Source organism: Alnus glutinosa, chromosome 11 (genome assembly GCF_958979055.1).
Source record: "Alnus glutinosa chromosome 11, dhAlnGlut1.1, whole genome shotgun sequence".
Taxonomy (NCBI): Eukaryota; Viridiplantae; Streptophyta; class Magnoliopsida; order Fagales; family Betulaceae; genus Alnus; species Alnus glutinosa.
The window spans coordinates 7,366,713-7,384,072 of NC_084896.1; the positions used below are offsets into that span (position 1 = coordinate 7,366,713).

Here is a 17,360-nt window from a genome sequence, read left to right on the forward strand (position 1 = left end):
AAAAAAAAAATATATGAAAAAAAAAATTGGAACAAATTATTGGGGATGGCCGAAACCACCCCCTTGGCCACCCCTATTTGGTATTTTGAGAGTGGTCGAACCACCTCCAAGAGATATGGGGGGCCAAGCCACCGCTCGGTCTGGGGTGGCCGAACCCACCCCAGGCCAAATGAAGGTAGCTTGAGCCACCCCCATTATTTTGTTCCTAATTATTATTATTTTTTTTTAAAAAAAAAGTTTATGTAATTTTTAAAATATTTTTTTTCATCATTCGTTAGCAGTACAAGCATAAGTATCATTTGTGATACACGACTCATAGGATGATAGTCTGAGTTGGATTAAATATGTGGCAATCGGAACATGTGTCACCATTTTAAGGGTGATGACGTAGATGGCCATAAAAAAAAATAAAAAAAAAATAAAAAATAAAAAACCTAGAGGAAAGTATCAAGTGAGTATTTTCATTAACGATAGGTATCCATGTGATACTTTTTGAAAACAAGGTGACCAATTAGATATTTAACCCACATTAAAAATTGCACCTATAAGAATCGCACGTTTAAATCATCAAGCGAGTTCGGACGAAACTTTGTGCCATGTACTCGAACTAAATAAACAACTAACCTTTTGGGTTTGCATTTAAAACATATAACTTGAAAATGTAATTTTAATTTTTAAAAAATAGTTAAGCGTTTAATTACGTGGTAATTTAAGTTTTAAAATCGTGCAACTCCTAATAAGAAATGCACAATTTGGTTTAAAGGTGTGAGCGACAAAAAGAAATCAAATAACTTAAGAAGAATAAAATGGTTTTTTGCCGCTCTGGACTGGGCAGCACCGAAGAGGCCAGACAGTAAGCAAAAGCAGAGCACCCTTTTCACTTCTTCAGTTTTCTGCCCTAAGGGCCACCAGGTAACCCAGCTCATGCAGCAATCGATCAATTGCACCCTTTAGTCTCGTTCTCTAGTCTCTACAACCTCAAATTGACCACGTCTTTTTTTTTTTTTTTTAATTTTTTATTGATACGTCTTTGTAGGGTAATTACTCTTCTTCTTCTTCTTCTTCTTCTTCTTCTTCTTATTTTTGTGTGTAATACTTCTGTGTAGTAGTGTTACACATTTGACTGATTGATTGGTTGAAGGTGGTTATGGACAGCCAGCTTCTCTGCTTGAACCGGACCATCTCTTCGCTTAAACCCAACCCAATCCGAATTTTTCACCAAATCAGTACTCCGAAAAAAATTTCAAGCCGGTCTTATCGCTTCCCTGCAGGTATAATTGCTTTTTCATTTTGATTCTGTTTTCTATTTCAAAAACATCTGATTTTTGGTTCTAATGCTGACTTGAAAAATGCTTGAATCCTGGTAAAGATTTCCAATTTTCTCAGTGATTTTCGTTTAATGGGATTGTATGCATGTCTAAAGGGTACCTAAGATTGTTTCGGATTTCGCTTTTGTGAATATGGGAATTAGGTGATGGTAAAATATTTTAAAGTGAAAACGTGGCTTTTCCTTCTGTGAGTTCTCGGTGGTGTCGTTGGTCGGTTTGGATTTTTCCTTCTACTTATTGCTTTTGGATGATATGTGGAATGGCCTGTTGAAATTTTGGTTTTTGAATGGGTTTTGGATGTGTATTTGATTGCTTTGGGTATGTCATTGTAAGATTTTATTAAGACTGATTTTGCTTTATTCATTTAGTGTTTTTTTTTTTTTTTCCTGTACTTTTGGTGGGCGTTGTGGATACGCGGTTCACGATATTTTGATAGTGGATGATTTCAATTTCTAGGGGACTTTTTTTTTTTTTTTTTAATTTCTTTTTGGACATATAGGGGTTCCCAATTTTCCAATTGGAGGTCTAAGGCTCCTTTCAAGGTGACTTTCTTCACTTGGACATCTTTAGGAAAAATACTCATTATGGATAATCTCTGCAAAACTGCAAGCGCCACATCATAGTGTTGGATTGGTGTAGTATGTGTAAAAAAAGTGGGAGAACACCTGATCAACTCCTTCTTCACTGTGATATTTAGAGAGAGTTGTGGGATTTGGGTTTTCAGATGTTTGGGGTAGAGTGAGTTATGCCCAAATGGGTGGTGGAGCTCTTAGTGTGCTAGAAATGGGGGTTTTGTTGGAATGATTTTAAGATTGTCTAGAATGTAATCTATTCTTGTTAAATGTGGTACATTTGGACAAAAGGGAATGCTCAAAGTTAAAAGATTGCAAGACAACGAGCTCAGAGGTACAACTTTGTTTTCTTAAATCACTCTTTGAATGGATCTCTGTCAACGGGTTCTCAATATCTTTACCTTTGTAGATTTTTGTGTTCTCTTTCCGATCTTGTTGGGTGTATTTCTCTTGTAAGTTTTTGGTAGAATAAGGTCTCCTTAAGAGCTGTGTTTTTTGCTTGGACAACCACCCTAAGGAAGATCCTCATCATGGATGAACTAAGGAAAATACATGTTTATTGTGATCGACTAGTGTTGTATCTGTAAGAGGAATAAGAGTCTGTGGATCATCTTCTCCTCCATTATGAGATTACTAGTGTAACAACCTAGAGAAAAGCGCTAGTTACATCCAAGCAATCAACTTAAAAATATTAATCAATTTGAAGCTCCCCTAGAATCTCATATAAAGGCCAATTCCAGCTAGTAACTAGGCAATGTAAGACTTAACACTCATGATTATCTTTATAAACTATCTACTTTATGTAGACTACCTATCCTTCCAATATGGGACCGGGGCATTACAGCTAGTGCCATGTAGAGTGCTATTTTCAGCCATGTTGGGTTAGCTGGGGTCATGCCTAAAAGAGTAGTAGACCTTTTTGCTTGTTGGAGAGGGCTGGGAGGTAGTTCTTAGAGTGTAGCAGTGTAGAAGATTGTTCTATCCTGCCTTTTGAGGAAAAAAAATGATAGAAGTTTTGAAAATCGTGAGAGGACGATGGCGGAACTTAAGTCTTTTAAAATGACTCTCTCTCTCTCTCTCTCTCTCTCTCCCTCTGCTCTAGTGACGGTGCGTGAGAGCGCGTCCAGCTAGGGGCTCAATTTCTTTTCTGTCCTCTCGCATTCTCTATCTCTTATAGCCTCTTGCTTGGTCCTCAAGTTTTGTGTTTCGGTCCTCTGATTTGTTGGGTGGTTCTTTGTTTGGCGATGTAGTTCTTTGGGTTGCTCGTCTTAGTCCCGGGTGTGTCGTGAGATGGATAAGAATTTCATAGTGGAGTCAAAGTCTTTTACCTTCTCGGTCTTGGGTGGGACATCGACGTTGAGGGTGGAGGAGAAGAGGAAAAATTTCCTGGGTGTGGTCATCTTGAATTCTCAGAGCTTTGAGTGGCTTGCGTCGACGTTGGAAGTGTTGTTGGGTTTCTCGGAAGAGCAAGACTTTGTTAAGTCGTTCAGAGAAGGATCGAAGGTTCTAATTGCTCGGAGAGGTGGGAATAAAGCTGGGCGCTTCTTAGAGGCGACAACGTTTTGGTTGGGCGGTCGGAAAGGGTCCATTCTTATCCCCGAGGGCCGTGGAGGGTGGGGATGGCTTAAATTCTCTGACGAGCTGAGAAAGGTTGTAGATTTTCTCTTAGTATTGGTGGGTTGCGGGCTCAGTTCCTCATCTACATCGGAGAAGAAGGCTGTGAAGGATGTTCGGCCAATTCTGGGATTGGCTCCAAAGTGGACGGGGCCTTCTTTTGTGGAGGTTTTGAGGTCGGATTCAACCACTGTTGCGAAGACGATGCCCATAGTGGGTGATGGTCGTTCTTGGTTAAGGGCTTCGTTGGCGAAACCTTGCGAGCTTGATCTTCTTCCGGCGGTGTGGCATGCAGAGGTTGATCCGAGATCGGCGGTGGATTGCTTCTCGTTGGAGTCTCACCCGCTTGATCTGTTGGACAAAGACCAGAATGTACGTCCACAGGGTAAGTACTCTCGTTTGAATTTTGAAAATTTGAGATTGCGAACGTGGCGTAAATTGGGTCCCGGTTTTTATTTGGCATTGGGCCGGGCTGTTAGGAGACTTCTGGCCCGGTTTGCCAGGTCGGGGCTGTATCGAAAACCCTTAGGTTTTTGCGTGGCCCAACTCATGCGGAAACCTAAAGTTTCTTGTCCGCTGCCATCCTCACCGGAGACAACAATGGAGGTGTCTTCTGGGTTGGTTCTGAATTGGCTTCCTCTTGGGGTTTTGGAGGTTATAGCCTTGGGAGCCAAAGCAGGCGTGAGTCCAGCTTCTTCGGTTTTTGTTGGGGGTTCTTCTAGATCGGAGCCCTCGTCGACGGCAGTAACAGGGATGGAATCTTCTTCTGGGGGTGAGTCGAGCTGTCCCCAGGTGGTTCTGGTGTTTTCTAGCCGGACTCTAGCCTCTAATCTTTTCGGTTTCCCCCCTTCTCCGGCACCGGATCTGGGTTTTACGGGGGATCTTGCTCCTTATTCGGCTTCTGTCTTTAAGTTCACTCCATTGGGGACGCTTCAGATTCCTAAAACCTTTTCTGCCCCTCCGTCTCTCGCTGGAGCAGCTATTTTGGGTGAGCGTTCTCCCCTCCCTGTGGTGGTTTGTAAGCTTTTTCAGTGTTACTACAGGAGGGCGAAAAAACTGAGGGAAGAGCAGTCTCTGAAGTGATGTGCTACTTTCTGATTCCCTGGAAGCCATGGAGATGTCTTTTGGCAAGGGTGATAAGAGGGTTACGGGTGCAAAGCCTCCTGCAATGAAGGTCAGTGATGCCAGTGAATCAGGGCCTTTTTAGGAAGGGGTTTCTCAACCTTCTCCCGATAGTTTCAGTCCCTCCAGTGTCGCCTCAGGTGGACATCAATGACGGGGTGGTACCTCCTCCCTCCCCTTCGAGTGGTTGCTTAAATGGTTTCTCCCAATCTCGGAATTGGTCAGTTGGTTTTGATCATAACGGAGAGATTGTGGTGTGGGAAGAGGAAGAAGATGATTATTGGGATGGTTTGCCCTTAGATTGGGTGATGGATGGGGATTTTGGGGAGGAGGCTATGGCTATTCGGGATGCCATGGAAGAGGAGTTCCAGTTTTTTGCGCGCCAGAAGTCTAAAAGAAAAAGGGAGCTTCTGAATTTGCGTAGTTCCATCAATTATGGTGACGCAAACTATCCCTCTAGGCGTAGGAAAGGCAAGGTACACATGTTGTAGGTTTGTTGTGCCTTGACGGGTAGTGGGTTGTCTTGTTCTTAGTTGGGTTCTTTTGTAGTTTGTTTTTGGTTCTTTCATGTTCTGGGGCCTTGGTGTTGTGGGTTTTTGCGGGTTAGCATTAGTTGTTCCTGTGTATACTTCCTGTGCACTTAGGGGCGCCTTACGCTTTCTTTAATAAAGTTTCTTCTTACTTATCAAAAAAGCTCTTTACCATTGGATAGCTGTTTTAGATCTTAATTTGCTTAGTTTTCATAATTTTGTTGACTTGTTCTATCTTTTACCTAGGTGTTTCTCTTCTATACACCCTGTCTACTTGAGTTGCACCTTTAATGATATTCCGTTTACTTATATATATATATAAAATAAAAACAAAAACTTCTATTGTATAGGTCATGGATACTTGGGTTGTGTCCCTTTGCGCTTTTAATGAATTTGCTTAACTTACAAAGAAAAAAAAAAAAAAAAAATTGAGTGAAATGTCTATTTGGTGGAGATGTTATTTGGCGTTCAGCTTTAGTTGATTTTATGCTTGTATATGTATGTTCTCCAGCTCTGGTTGGAATTGCTACTTGAACGTCTGTGAGTGTGTGCGCGTTCATGTGCGATTTTGAATTCAATTTTTTATTTTTTGACTTCTAATAGGAAATGATACTCAAATGTCTTTGGTGTATATGTAATTTAGCATTCAACTGTAGTCATATGAAACACATGTTCCGATTTTTATTCTTTTTCATTTACGGCTTCTTGATATTGTGGCATCTAGGGCTTGTAATGCTGATTGCTGAGTAATGTCTTGATGAGAAAATTGATGAAAAAGTTGAATATATTTTTTAATCTTACGGTTTTTGAGGTCTTGGGTCGTTTTAGTTAGTTGGGAGGCTTTTTCCTATGTTTTTCTTAGCATCCAAACAGAAATTTTCTGGAATTCTAATATGAGAGTACATTTTCGTATTCATAAATATGACCAATTTTTTTTTTTAAAAATAATCATTAGGAAAAGATAAACATTCAAAAAAGATTATAGAAAAAGAATAAAGAAATCTGAAAAAAATATTTTTAAAATGGAATAGTGATAGTGGATAGCTAGAATGGTGAGGCTGCTGGGGGTGCTTTAAAAAAGTTGATGGTTAAAATAGAGAAAAATGATTTTTAGTTATTTTGGTTAGTAAAATTTAGTGAGGCTACTAGGAATGCTCTTAGGAGAATACAAAGTTTCAAGATATCAATGTTGTGGCGTGATAGAGATCTAGTCGTGGGTATAGTTTAATGTACCTCAAACTTGAGCACCAAAAGGTTGCTTTTTGGATAGGGTGGATGGTTGTAGATTATCCCTTTGGTCTCACTAACTAATTTTGTTTGTAAAGGTACAACATCAGTAGATGTCTATGATTAGATGTGGAAGACACCTGTAAAAAAGCAAGAGTAGGTATTGATAAATTATTAAATTTTCAGCTATCTTTAGAAAAGTTTTTCACTTTATTTTTATTTGAATGTCAATATTGATGCCAGGGGGCATTCTAATCAGCTCTAGCTCCAATGATGTTTCCTATCCTTGTAAGAACAAGGTAGGGGGCAAGGTCATGGGTGCAAAACTCATTTAGTGCATGTGTAACTTACCAATAATAAAAAATTGATGCCTGTGGGAAGAATTATCCTTAGATTGTAAACATTTTAGGCGACTTCTTCTCCCACTATAATAGTATCTCTATACATTATTGTGTGTGGGAGCACAATTTGGTGGACAAAATTCAAAAATAGGCTTTTGAGGTTTATATAGTTTTGTTTTATGTGAAGATAGTTTGCTTTGAAATCCTTACTCTATTTTAAGACCCTTCAATGATGAATAATTGTGTCTTCATATACTTTTTTCTTTTTCTCAGTTTCTTAGGGTTATTAGTTGTGACAGGATTCATTTATAACGGGATAAAGTGTTCAATGAAGTCTTACAAGTTATCAGAACTTACTCAAACTGAGGTTGAACACCTAAAGGCTCGTCCTCGTATAGATTTCTCTTCCATTTTCAGCACAGTAAGCTTTCGGCTTTTTCCTATAGTCTGAATTAAAGTTCATTAATAACTAAAAAGTTTGTTTTTTGTTGTGTGTTCATTATGAAGTACTTGATAGATTGATTATATCTACTATCAGGTCCAGCCCATTGTTGATAATGTTCAAAAAAGAGGCGATGCTGCAGTTAAAGAGTTGGTGCTCTTCATTCCTTTTTGTTACCTTTTACATTTTTGCTTTACGCCATGTTTTCTGTGTTATCTACCAAGGCTTCACTTCGCTGTGAAGCTCCTTTAGTCATGAGACAATTTGATGTTTGTATTTCTTCTCCAGATATACTGCAAAGTTTGACAAAGTTGAACTGGAAAAGATAGTTGAAAATGTATCTGAGCTCCCAGATCCAATGGTATATTAAATAGACATTCTTCATGCAAGAAAGTTTTTAATCTTTATGGTCTAATATCTAGCCATTTACATATGATTTAGGTTTCTTGTTAAAATAGTGGTTTTGTTGTTCTTAATGTTTACACATTCTAGTCTTTGTGCGATCGCAGCTTGATCCAACTGTAAGAGAAGCATTTGATGTGGCATATGACAATATATATGCATTTCATGTTGCTCAGAAATCTGTTGAGAAAAGTGTTGAGAACATGAAAGTATGTCGATATTGCTTATTGGTTATTGCAGTTACCTTACTCTCTATTTATGTAATTCTTAAGTTTACTGAATTTTCCAGGGTGTCAAATGCAAACGAGTTGCAAGAAGCATCTCATCTGTAGGTCTTTATGTTCCTGGGGGAACTGCAGTTTTACCTTCAACTGCTCTGATGCTTTCAGTTGTAAGTTGATTGGATGGATTGTTTCAATTACTTTTTTTCAATGGTTTTCAGCTTATAATTTTATTATTGCGACTATCTAGGTCATCAGATTTGATTGACATTTACTTTATTTTGCACTCCAGCCAGCGCAGATTGCTGGGTGTAAAACTGTTGTTCTTGCAACTCCTCCTAGTCATGATGGTAATATATGCAAGGTATTTGTTTACTTTAGATGAAAATTTCTTAGGAGGAGATTACATATTGAGTGCTGATGAATGTTTTTCTGTAGGAGGTGCTCTATTGTGCAAAGAAGGCTGGTGTGACCCACATCCTTAAAGCTGGAGGAGCTCAGGTTTGAAATATCTAAAACAATGCCAATGTGTGTTGAGAGTACTGTTTTCTCACGCAGACTTATGTTTCTGCATACTTTGAATTCTAAAGCCTTAAAATTTTTTCTGTAAAGGCAATTTCTGCCATGGCTTGGGGGACAGAATCCTGCCCTAAGGTACTCTTCTTTCTTCTTCTCTCTCTCTTCTCCTTTTTATTTATTTTTTAAATAATAATAATAATAAAAAAATTGTAGTTTTATTTTATTTTTAAGAATTTGTCCCTCCACTACTATTAGCTTGTGCTGATAATATATGATGTCCTTTTATTAATCATTTATAGATAATTCAAGTAGCATTTATACTTTTTCTTTAACACATATAAGTGTAAATGTCAGTGGTAAGACCTTTGTGCTTTTTATTCTTGTTAAAGCCTTTATCTTTTATAAAATTTCTCTTACTTATCAAAAAAAAAAGAAAAAAAAAGACCTTTCTTGCTTTGAGCTGGTCTTTTTTTTTTTTTTTCCTCCCTGGGTGAGCGTTGAACTTGTCCTGTAAGCTGTTTGGGGTATTTGCTTATCAAGCTGATGCTTAGGGATACTATGAGGGTCCCGTGCATAAGAAGTGTCTATGTATACTGTTTAACATATCAGTCCAACATATAATCTATGTGAATTTTCTCTAGAATATAAATTTTTTTGTCAGTTTTCATAACCCGTGCACTTCTCTGTGCTGAAGGATGGATGGTTGTATTAATTTGTCATGGGAATGTGAACAGTGTTGAAAGTGGAGTAATTTTTCACACTCCCACTTTCCCCCACCTATTTTCACACTCCCTTAAGTGGCTTTAAAATCATCATTGGATTTGGGATGAGTCTTTAATGAATTTTAATCCAATGGTGGTTGTAAAACCATCTATGGGAGTGTAAAAATGGGTGTGGGGAAGTGGGAGCGTGTTTGGTATTGCTCGTTGAGAGTACCCTATTAGCTCATGAAGTTACACGGTCTACCTTTTCGGAAAGTCTGAAATTTATTAAAAAGATTCCGAGCGAGTGCATAGAGAGAAACAAGAAGTATAGAACAGAAAAAAACCGCCTTAGTGAGAAAAAGAAAATAAAAATGTAAAGAGTTTGTGAAGAGAAAAATGAGAGAAATGGGCAAGCTCTTCCATTCAAGCAAATAAAGTACATAAAAATGTAAGTTTAGGTGTAAATCTTTTCAAAACTATTATAGCAAAATCCAAATCACTGAAAGAGTAAAACATGTCATGACCAGGGAAAGCACTAGTTATACCTGCGTTATTCATTTTAAAAAAGTAGTTAAAGTTATAATTGGAGCTCTTTAAAGTCGCTTGTATTAGGATCTCTTCTAGTAAGAAATCAATGTAGAACTTAGTACCTATGCATCACCTTCACAATTCACCCACTCAATGTGAGACTTAACTTTCTAATGTGTCACTGCCTTCCCCACTCAAATCCCCAACATCCTCATCAGGGCCTAAATCACATTGCAATATCTCAGCGCCACATAATGTTACTAGATTGACTTTGATGCCATCTATTACGATTCAGAAAAATGTTAGCCACATCAATATTATTATCCCAAAAAGATTAGTCAATGTTACAATTGGAGCTCCTAGAGTCACTTATATAGCTCAATCTTACCTAGTAAGAAATCAATGTGGACTTAGCACCATGCAACACCTTTACAATCTACCCACTTAATGTGGGACTCAACTTTCGAGATGTCACAGAATATTTAGCAGAATTTGCAAGTGAAAGTGCAATGCAACAGGAGATGATTGATTAATTCATCCTCCCATTTATTGTTACTGTTAGTGATTTGTTTGCTTTTCCTTAGCTAAGTTGTCTTTATTTAGAATTTTCTAATGAGAAACTATCCAAGTAAGGAACACTAGTTTATGGTTGCTTCTCAAATAATGCCAAATTTCATTCCCATAAAGAAATAATGCCTGAATCCTACCCAAAGGGTTTATGATAGGATTTAACATCAAATTCACAGCTTTTAGATATAATTTCTGCTCTTTGCAATTAGTTTCTTCTTTACTACACCTTGGATCTCAAATTGTATTTAGTTTATGGAAGATGCCCCTGGTTCATACTTATCAAAAAGAAAAATTAAAAAAAAAAAAAAAAAAGAAGCAGAAGGAGATGCGCCTAGCAATTCATGATATTTGTAAGTAGATAGGAAAGAAGAAAAAATTGACTCCTTAATTTTTACCAACTTGGGAATTTAAGACAGCAATAGGTTATGCTAAGTGACACCTTATTCAGGATATGTGCTCAATGCTCCACAGGTATGGAGGGTTAGGATCCTTATTTGAAATTTTCATTCTAGTGTTAGCAGACAAGTAAAGCAGCAGTAGTCAAGGTAATTATAAGAGAAAGATGAATGGGAGCCTAGATTTAAAATAAACCCAACCACTACGCTGACTTGTTCAAGTTTCCGTTGGATTCATCTGTTGAGCTTGAGTGGGCTCGAGTTGATTAGATAAGTGGAAGGCACATATCAAATATAGAAATGAGTGATTTGAAGCATGATGTTGCCTTTGACTATTAGGTCACGTTGAATTCTAAAACATAGATCCAATCTGCCCATCTTAATATCATCAGCCAAAATTGGAGTTGATTCGAGTTCTCTGCAATGCGAAAGTGAATATGATATTTTTGTTGGCATCATCTTCTGCTTCTTAAAAGCTCTCCATTTCAAGTGAAATGGAGAAAATCCATTCACGGTCCAGATTTTGGCTGGTTGCATCTACGGTCTACATGTTGCCACGCCATTTAAATTTTTAAATGACATGGTAACATATTCATCATATGGCAACATATATATTATTAAATTGTGAAATCTATTATGGACCATGAAATAGATCCTCTCCATTTCACTTGAAATAGTGAGGATCGTGATCCGTAGGGTGGGGGTGTTGAGGATCTATAAGAGTTTCAAGTATGAGAATTTTAGCGTCAGGGGAGAAAAATGAGACTAGGTGAGAAAAGAAAGCATATAACAGACAGAGGGAGGTTCATTTACTTAACTGTCCATACACCAATACACAACTCAGACGCGCAAACACATTACACTTAGTAGAATGTACTCATGTATTATTTGCTTAAGTTTAAGAAGCTGCGTCAAGTTTGCCTGGAAAGTTGATTGCATTGATGAGCGGAATAGAGAATGAGTTTGTCTTAACTCCTACGTTGCGTAGCGATGAATGTGGCACAAATGGAGGCTGGACGAGATAAGTTGGCTAGATTTCTTGTGTAGGAGTTAAGATGTAATGAGGTAGTGAGATAAGATGTAATGAGGTAGTTCCACAAGCAAGACAAATTTTTCGTTCTACCTTACTGTTTGTCTTCATTTCTTGATTTGCACGGCTGTGACCTCTTCCAACTGGTTATATCCTACCATGTCGTAAAATATAGTACTAATATTGCATCGCTAAATGGGAATACAATATCTAATGAGTTATTTTGGAGTGATAATTCTGTTATTTGCACAAGACAATTGGTCCATTCTAATGAAAAATACCAACAAAAACTTCAAAAGCTTTTTATATTTGTTAGAATTCTTTAATTTCTTTAAATATATTTTAAAGTTTTTTACAGTTCTTTTTCTCTTTTTTCTTATAATTTGCAGGTCGAGAAGATTTTTGGCCCTGGAAATCAATATGTCACAGCTGCAAAAATGATTCTCCAAGTATGCACACTTATCATGGCTGCAACTTGTATAAATTTGATATTTAAATATAAGTGAACACTCCCACTATATATGCATATGTTTCTCATCTCAATTTGACTCTCTCTCTCTCTCTCTCTCTCTCTCTCTCTCTCTCTCTCTCTCTCCTTTTCGATTTCCCTTGCAGAACAGTGAAGCCATGATTTCAATTGACATGCCCGCAGGCCCTTCAGAAGTGTTAGTCATTGCTGACAGACATGCCAATCCTGTTCATGTAGCTTCGGATTTGCTTTCGCAGGTGCTTACCTTTCTATTTTTTTTGGTCTTTGAACTTCCCAGGTGCTTACTTGCTTTGAAATGGTTCTGTTCCTTTCTGATGGAGCAGTTTCATAATGAAAGGTTGATGCTGTTGCTTCATTTTGTTTGTGTTTTTTTTTTGTCTCTCAAAATTATTTAAACGTTGAAGCTGAAAGGTTCAATTGCATGAAGACTGAAGGCCATCCTGCAACCTGCATTATGAAGTTCTACATTATGGCAAGTCTAGTTTTAGTTATCAAAAAAAAAAGTTTTAGTTAGAACCTAAGTTCAATCACATCAAGTTCACTTCGTTTCAGTTTTCCTAATCAAGAAAATTAAATTTCACTTCTCACTTCTTACCTGGACATACAAACAAGCAGCACAAAATCAAAGCCCTATAAAATCACCTCTTACGGATCACTTCACTTCTCTTCCCAATTAACTTAAATTGCCAAACACATTGTAATGTTGCCTTTTTATGCTCCTTATATGTGTGGCTGGTGGATTCTCTTTGAACTTCATATTTTCTTCTTCTTCTTTTTCCAAGACTTAATTAACTTTCCAAACTTTAGTTTGTCTTCATTGTCTTTTCTTGTAAGCTTCTTTTGTACTTGGGCTTTGCCTCCTAGGCTAGTTACTTATGAGAAAGAAAAAGGAAGAGAGTAGGGGTGAGATATACCCTTTCAACTAGTCTAGGGTAAACAGTTCTTCAAATTTACTAAGTACTTCCGCTTTGTTCCTTTATTGAAGTTTCATCAGTGCCATCTATTATCCCCCAATCTTTCCCACTATGAGACTTAATGGGTGAAAAAAGCTCAAATGCGTCATTAGACGCGTGGAATATAGTTTGAATATGCCACAACAACTATAAGAGATAGAATGCATGGTTGTAAGGAGGTGTGGGTCATGGATCATATGCAATTCTTTAATAGAAATGTCCAATGAAACATATCTTTCACCAGACTAGTGCCTGATTGGGAGGTGGACTTGGTCAATGCTTTCTTCAATCTTTCGTAATGTGTCAAATTGAGACAAGGTGGTGGATAAAATATGTTGGATCCCCTCCAAAAAGCGGAAGTTTGAAATCTATTCCTACTAGTTCTCCATTTCCTTGGAAGAGTATTTGGAGAGTTGAGGTCCCTTCAAGAGTGGCATTCTTTGAGTGGATGGCCGCATTAGGGAAGATCTTAAATTTGGATAATTTGAGGAAGATGAATGTTATAGTGTTGGATTGATGTTGTATGTGCAAGAGGAGTGGGAAGTCAATAGATCATCTTCTTCATCATTGTGAAGTGACAAGAGAATTATGGGTTTTAATTTTCCATCTTTTTGGTGTAGAATGGGTTATGCCTAGAAGGGTAATAGAATTGTTGGCAAGTTGGAGAGGTTAGATGGGAAGCCGTGACATCTTAGAAGTTTGGAGGATGTCACTTTTGTGCTTAATGTGGTGCATTTGGAGAGTGAAACGCAAGGAGTTTTGAATATTGTGAGATTTAGGTGGTAGAGCTAAAGAACGATATGTTCAAATCCCTTTATACATGGACAGTGGCGTACAATAGTCTTCATTTTTCTGGTTTTTCTGAATTTTTGGACTAATGTTCTTTTTCTCCCTATTAGGTGTTTCTTGTATGTACTTCTTGTGTACTAGAGTTGCACCTCTCTGCACTTTCTAATGAGATTGAATTACTAATAAAGAAAAATTATTTTGAAGTCAAACGGTTTAGTGGACTTGGATTTCTGCTCTGAGGATGGCAAGAAGTTTCACTAGATATACAGGAAAACAATGGCCAATCATGAAAAAGCACAAAGGGTACACTTATATCTAATTTGTGTGAAACTAATAGAGAGGCATCTCAATTCATTCATGATAACAGATATTTAACTTTATTGAGAAAAGGAATTCTCAGTCCTTTTCTCTTTCTTCTTTTATCAGATAAATACACTCTTACACCTGCACTGGATAGTCGGTCTTTTGGGTCAAGGGCTGTGGTAACAAAAGGAGTGTTATATATATATATATATATATATATTTTCAAGCAGATTTTAGATGTTAATATTCAAGATTTTCATCATTTCTTGTTATAACTAAAAAATTGTAACTCAAAGGAATGCCAATACAATACTCCAGAGAGTTACAAAGTTCTTATTACCTAATTGTTAGGGTAGAAACTAGACATGGGCCAACAATATTAGATAATAGAGTTAGACTGTTTTGAGCCTTTTGGCATTGTACAATAGTTGGAGGGACTGCTTTTTTGATTTGGAACCTCAGAGATTTCAACTTGGCTTATATATTTCACTTTGCTGTATAATATTCCAGGCATGATGGGGTTGCACCCTTCTGCGCTTATTAATGAAAAGCATTACTTATATATATATATATATATATATATAAAGTAAATAAATTCCAGGCTTAATAGTTTATAACCTTAGACCATCCTGAACCGCCTTTTTTTTTCTTTCTTTTTTTTCTTTTTTCCCTCTTCCTATTATCCTGAATCTTATAGCAAGTACTTAAATGCTTTTTTTTTTAAAAAAAATGATACTGGTTTGAGATATGAAATAGGACTATTACAACTGTAGTTAATTGGCCTTGTATGTGTCTGTAATGTAACTACAGTAATTAAGTACAGTTGAGGTTGATTTGATTTGCAACAGCTACCAATTTTTTTCTAGATTTTATTTACTTATGTGTATGACATGCGTTTTGTTGTCATGTGCACCTATAATCAATGTTGGATCTCTCACAAAACCTTAATTTTGTGTCTTGAGATGGACACTCCTTCTCTTCATTTGTATTTATTGCCTGACATGTTTTTCAGTAGTCCTTTTACAACACATGCATAAAAAATTGGTCCTGCTTTTGTTTGTTTAATGCCCATACGTTACCATGATGCCTTGAGTCAATTGTCAGGCCGAGCATGGTCCTGACAGTCAGGTTGTTCTTGTTGTTTCTGGGGATGGTGTTGATTTAAAAGCCATAGAGGAGGAAATCAGCAAGCAGTGCCAAAGCCTTCCAAGGGGAGAGATTGCTTTAAAAGCATTGAGCCACAGTTACACGGTCTTTGCCCGTGATATGGTTGAGGTTAGTCCTTTTATCATGACTGGATGTTTCCAAGCCTTTATCAAACCTTTATGTGTGCGTTGTTGCAAACCCATTCTGCGTCATCATTGGGGTGGTGTTATTGTTGTAGCATCCATTTTTGTGAATAAAATGCTAAACTTTCTTAAAAGGTTTCAGAAGTTAAGGTGTTCTGTTGAATAAATTAATCAAATGAGTATCAGTTTGGTTTTTGTTGCTTTGACAGGTCAAAGTTTCTTGACCTTTTTTCTTTTATTTACAAAAACTGTCTGTTTTAGCTTAGTGCCCACGAGTGGAACCTATGTTCAGGCCCAATTGTGAATTGTGATTGTCTACATCCTTTCAGACCACATATATACTCCAGCTATACTTTGAAATTTAAACGTGCAAGTAAAATATGAGAAAGTCTTTACTTTAACCTTTTTTATCATTATTGATTTGAGTGCACACAAACTTACATGCGCTTGCACTTAAAATTTGTTTGTTTGTATATTTTTTAACTTGTAGATTTGATTATTTGGAATAACATCAAATTGGCATTTTCAGGCAATCGCTTTTTCAAACTTATATGCACCTGAGCATCTGATCATTAATGTGAAGGATGCAGAAAAGTGGGAGAGTTTCATTGAGAACGCAGGTGAACTTTTGTGATTTCAACATCATAATTGTTTTTACGCTACTTTTTCATCTTTATGTATGTTCAACCACTTTAGCGCACTAGGGTTGTTTCCCAAGGTTGATTCCATTTAAGTGAAGTTCTCCAAGGAATGCTTGGATACAAACTATCCTTCTACATTTTTTCTTCAAGTGGCAGCTTTGAAGACTCAAGCCATTGTATTGTGCTTGTAGCCTGAAATTTTTCCATTGCACCAGGCAATGACCCTGCATTTGATGCCACTATCGCTCACAATTCCTACCGCAGCCCCTTTGATTTTCTTGTGATATTAGAAACACTGTTGAGGGTAGATTTCTCATAAGAGTATCCTAATTATAGTAAAGGACCATCAATAGATCCTTCGGAAACAAGTTAATGGTTTCTAGAAGATCCAAGTTGTAGCAGAGAATGTCAGCACTATCTTCATCTTTGCCCTGTAACTCTCATAGAATTAATCTGTTGTCCAATACTTTTTCAGGCTCTGTATTTTTAGGGCAGTGGACGCCAGAGAGCGTGGGAGATTATGCAAGCGGGACGAACCATGTCCTTCCAACGTATGGGTATGCAAGGATGTACGGCGGGGTGTCTTTGGACTCCTTCCTGAAGTATATGACAGTACAATCTTTGACAGAGGAAGGTCTGAAAAACCTTGGCCCATATGTGGCAGCAATGGCTGAAGTCGAGGGATTGGAAGGCCACAAAAGAGCTGTAACTCTGAGGCTTCAGGATATTGAAGCTAGGCAGGTTTCCGGTATGAGATAACTGCCAATTCTGAACTGTTGTCATTTTCGGGATGAGACCTTTATGAACTTCACCTTTATCAAATTCCTTGGCCACATTGTTGCCACCCCTGGGGTGTTGGACTGTTGCCACGCAGGGTAACAATGGTTTTTCAAACAAATATCTGGTTAAGGCCATATGTAGTTAAATATCTGGTTAAGGCCATATGTAGTTTGATCCAATGTCGAGACAGCTTTGCATTTCTGGTGGTCATATGTATTTTAATGAGATATCTATACATCTTTTATTTAAACAGAAAGGATGATTGACTTCAAAATAGGTATGTTTTCCATTATATATATTCAGTATTTATTGATTTTTTTTTCCCTAATGAAAAGGGTAGGAGAAGGCGATCATCTGTGGCTACTCTACCTGGACGTTATCATGGTAACACTTACTTCGTTGGAAATTGCTCAGTAGGAGCCTAGACGGTGAAGAACCATATGCACTCCTTCAAGACCAATTGAACCATAACCTAATTCAATTCTACCAAGTATTTAATGGGACGTAAGGTGGCTAACACTAATTAAGAGAATGATTTTCATTGTGGGATTCGAACTCGCTTTCTAGTGC

At 37.4% G+C, this 17,360-nt stretch overlaps 1 protein-coding gene across 5 annotated transcripts; it reads left to right on the plus strand.

The window, feature by feature from the left end:
• Nucleotides 1–755: 755 nt before the first annotated feature.
• On the plus strand, nucleotides 756–17,103 carry LOC133881802 (histidinol dehydrogenase, chloroplastic). 5 transcript variants are annotated; one of them, XM_062320835.1, is made up of 15 exons: nucleotides 756–912; nucleotides 1,142–1,271; nucleotides 7,025–7,155; nucleotides 7,273–7,325; nucleotides 7,465–7,537; nucleotides 7,686–7,787; nucleotides 7,868–7,969; nucleotides 8,092–8,163; nucleotides 8,238–8,300; nucleotides 8,412–8,453; nucleotides 11,935–11,994; nucleotides 12,161–12,271; nucleotides 15,185–15,355; nucleotides 15,899–15,989; nucleotides 16,486–17,103. In XM_062320835.1, the coding sequence occupies exons 2-15, from the start codon at nucleotides 1,148–1,150 to the stop codon at nucleotides 16,767–16,769; spliced, it is 1,479 nt and encodes a 492-aa protein (XP_062176819.1). In that variant the 5' UTR covers nucleotides 756–912; nucleotides 1,142–1,147; the 3' UTR covers nucleotides 16,770–17,103. The 5 variants fall into 5 exon arrangements, with proteins under 5 accessions (XP_062176819.1, XP_062176822.1, XP_062176824.1 ...); XM_062320838.1 differs by having other exon boundaries at nucleotides 7,034–7,155; XM_062320840.1 differs by having other exon boundaries at nucleotides 764–912; nucleotides 1,156–1,271; nucleotides 7,008–7,155.
• Nucleotides 17,104–17,360: the final 257 nt, after the last annotated feature.

Excerpts from the sequence above, each read along its gene's own strand:
- LOC133881802 (XM_062320835.1), top strand. The coding sequence starts at position 1,148 with ATGGACAGCCAGCTTCTCTGCTTGAACCGGACCATCTCTTCGCTTAAA. Across the intron at positions 7,156-7,272 it reads TCTCTTCCATTTTCAGCACA|GTCCAGCCCATTGTTGATAA; the intron begins GTAAGCTTTCGG and ends ATCTACTATCAG. Across the intron at positions 8,301-8,411 it reads TTAAAGCTGGAGGAGCTCAG|GCAATTTCTGCCATGGCTTG; the intron begins GTTTGAAATATC and ends TTTTCTGTAAAG.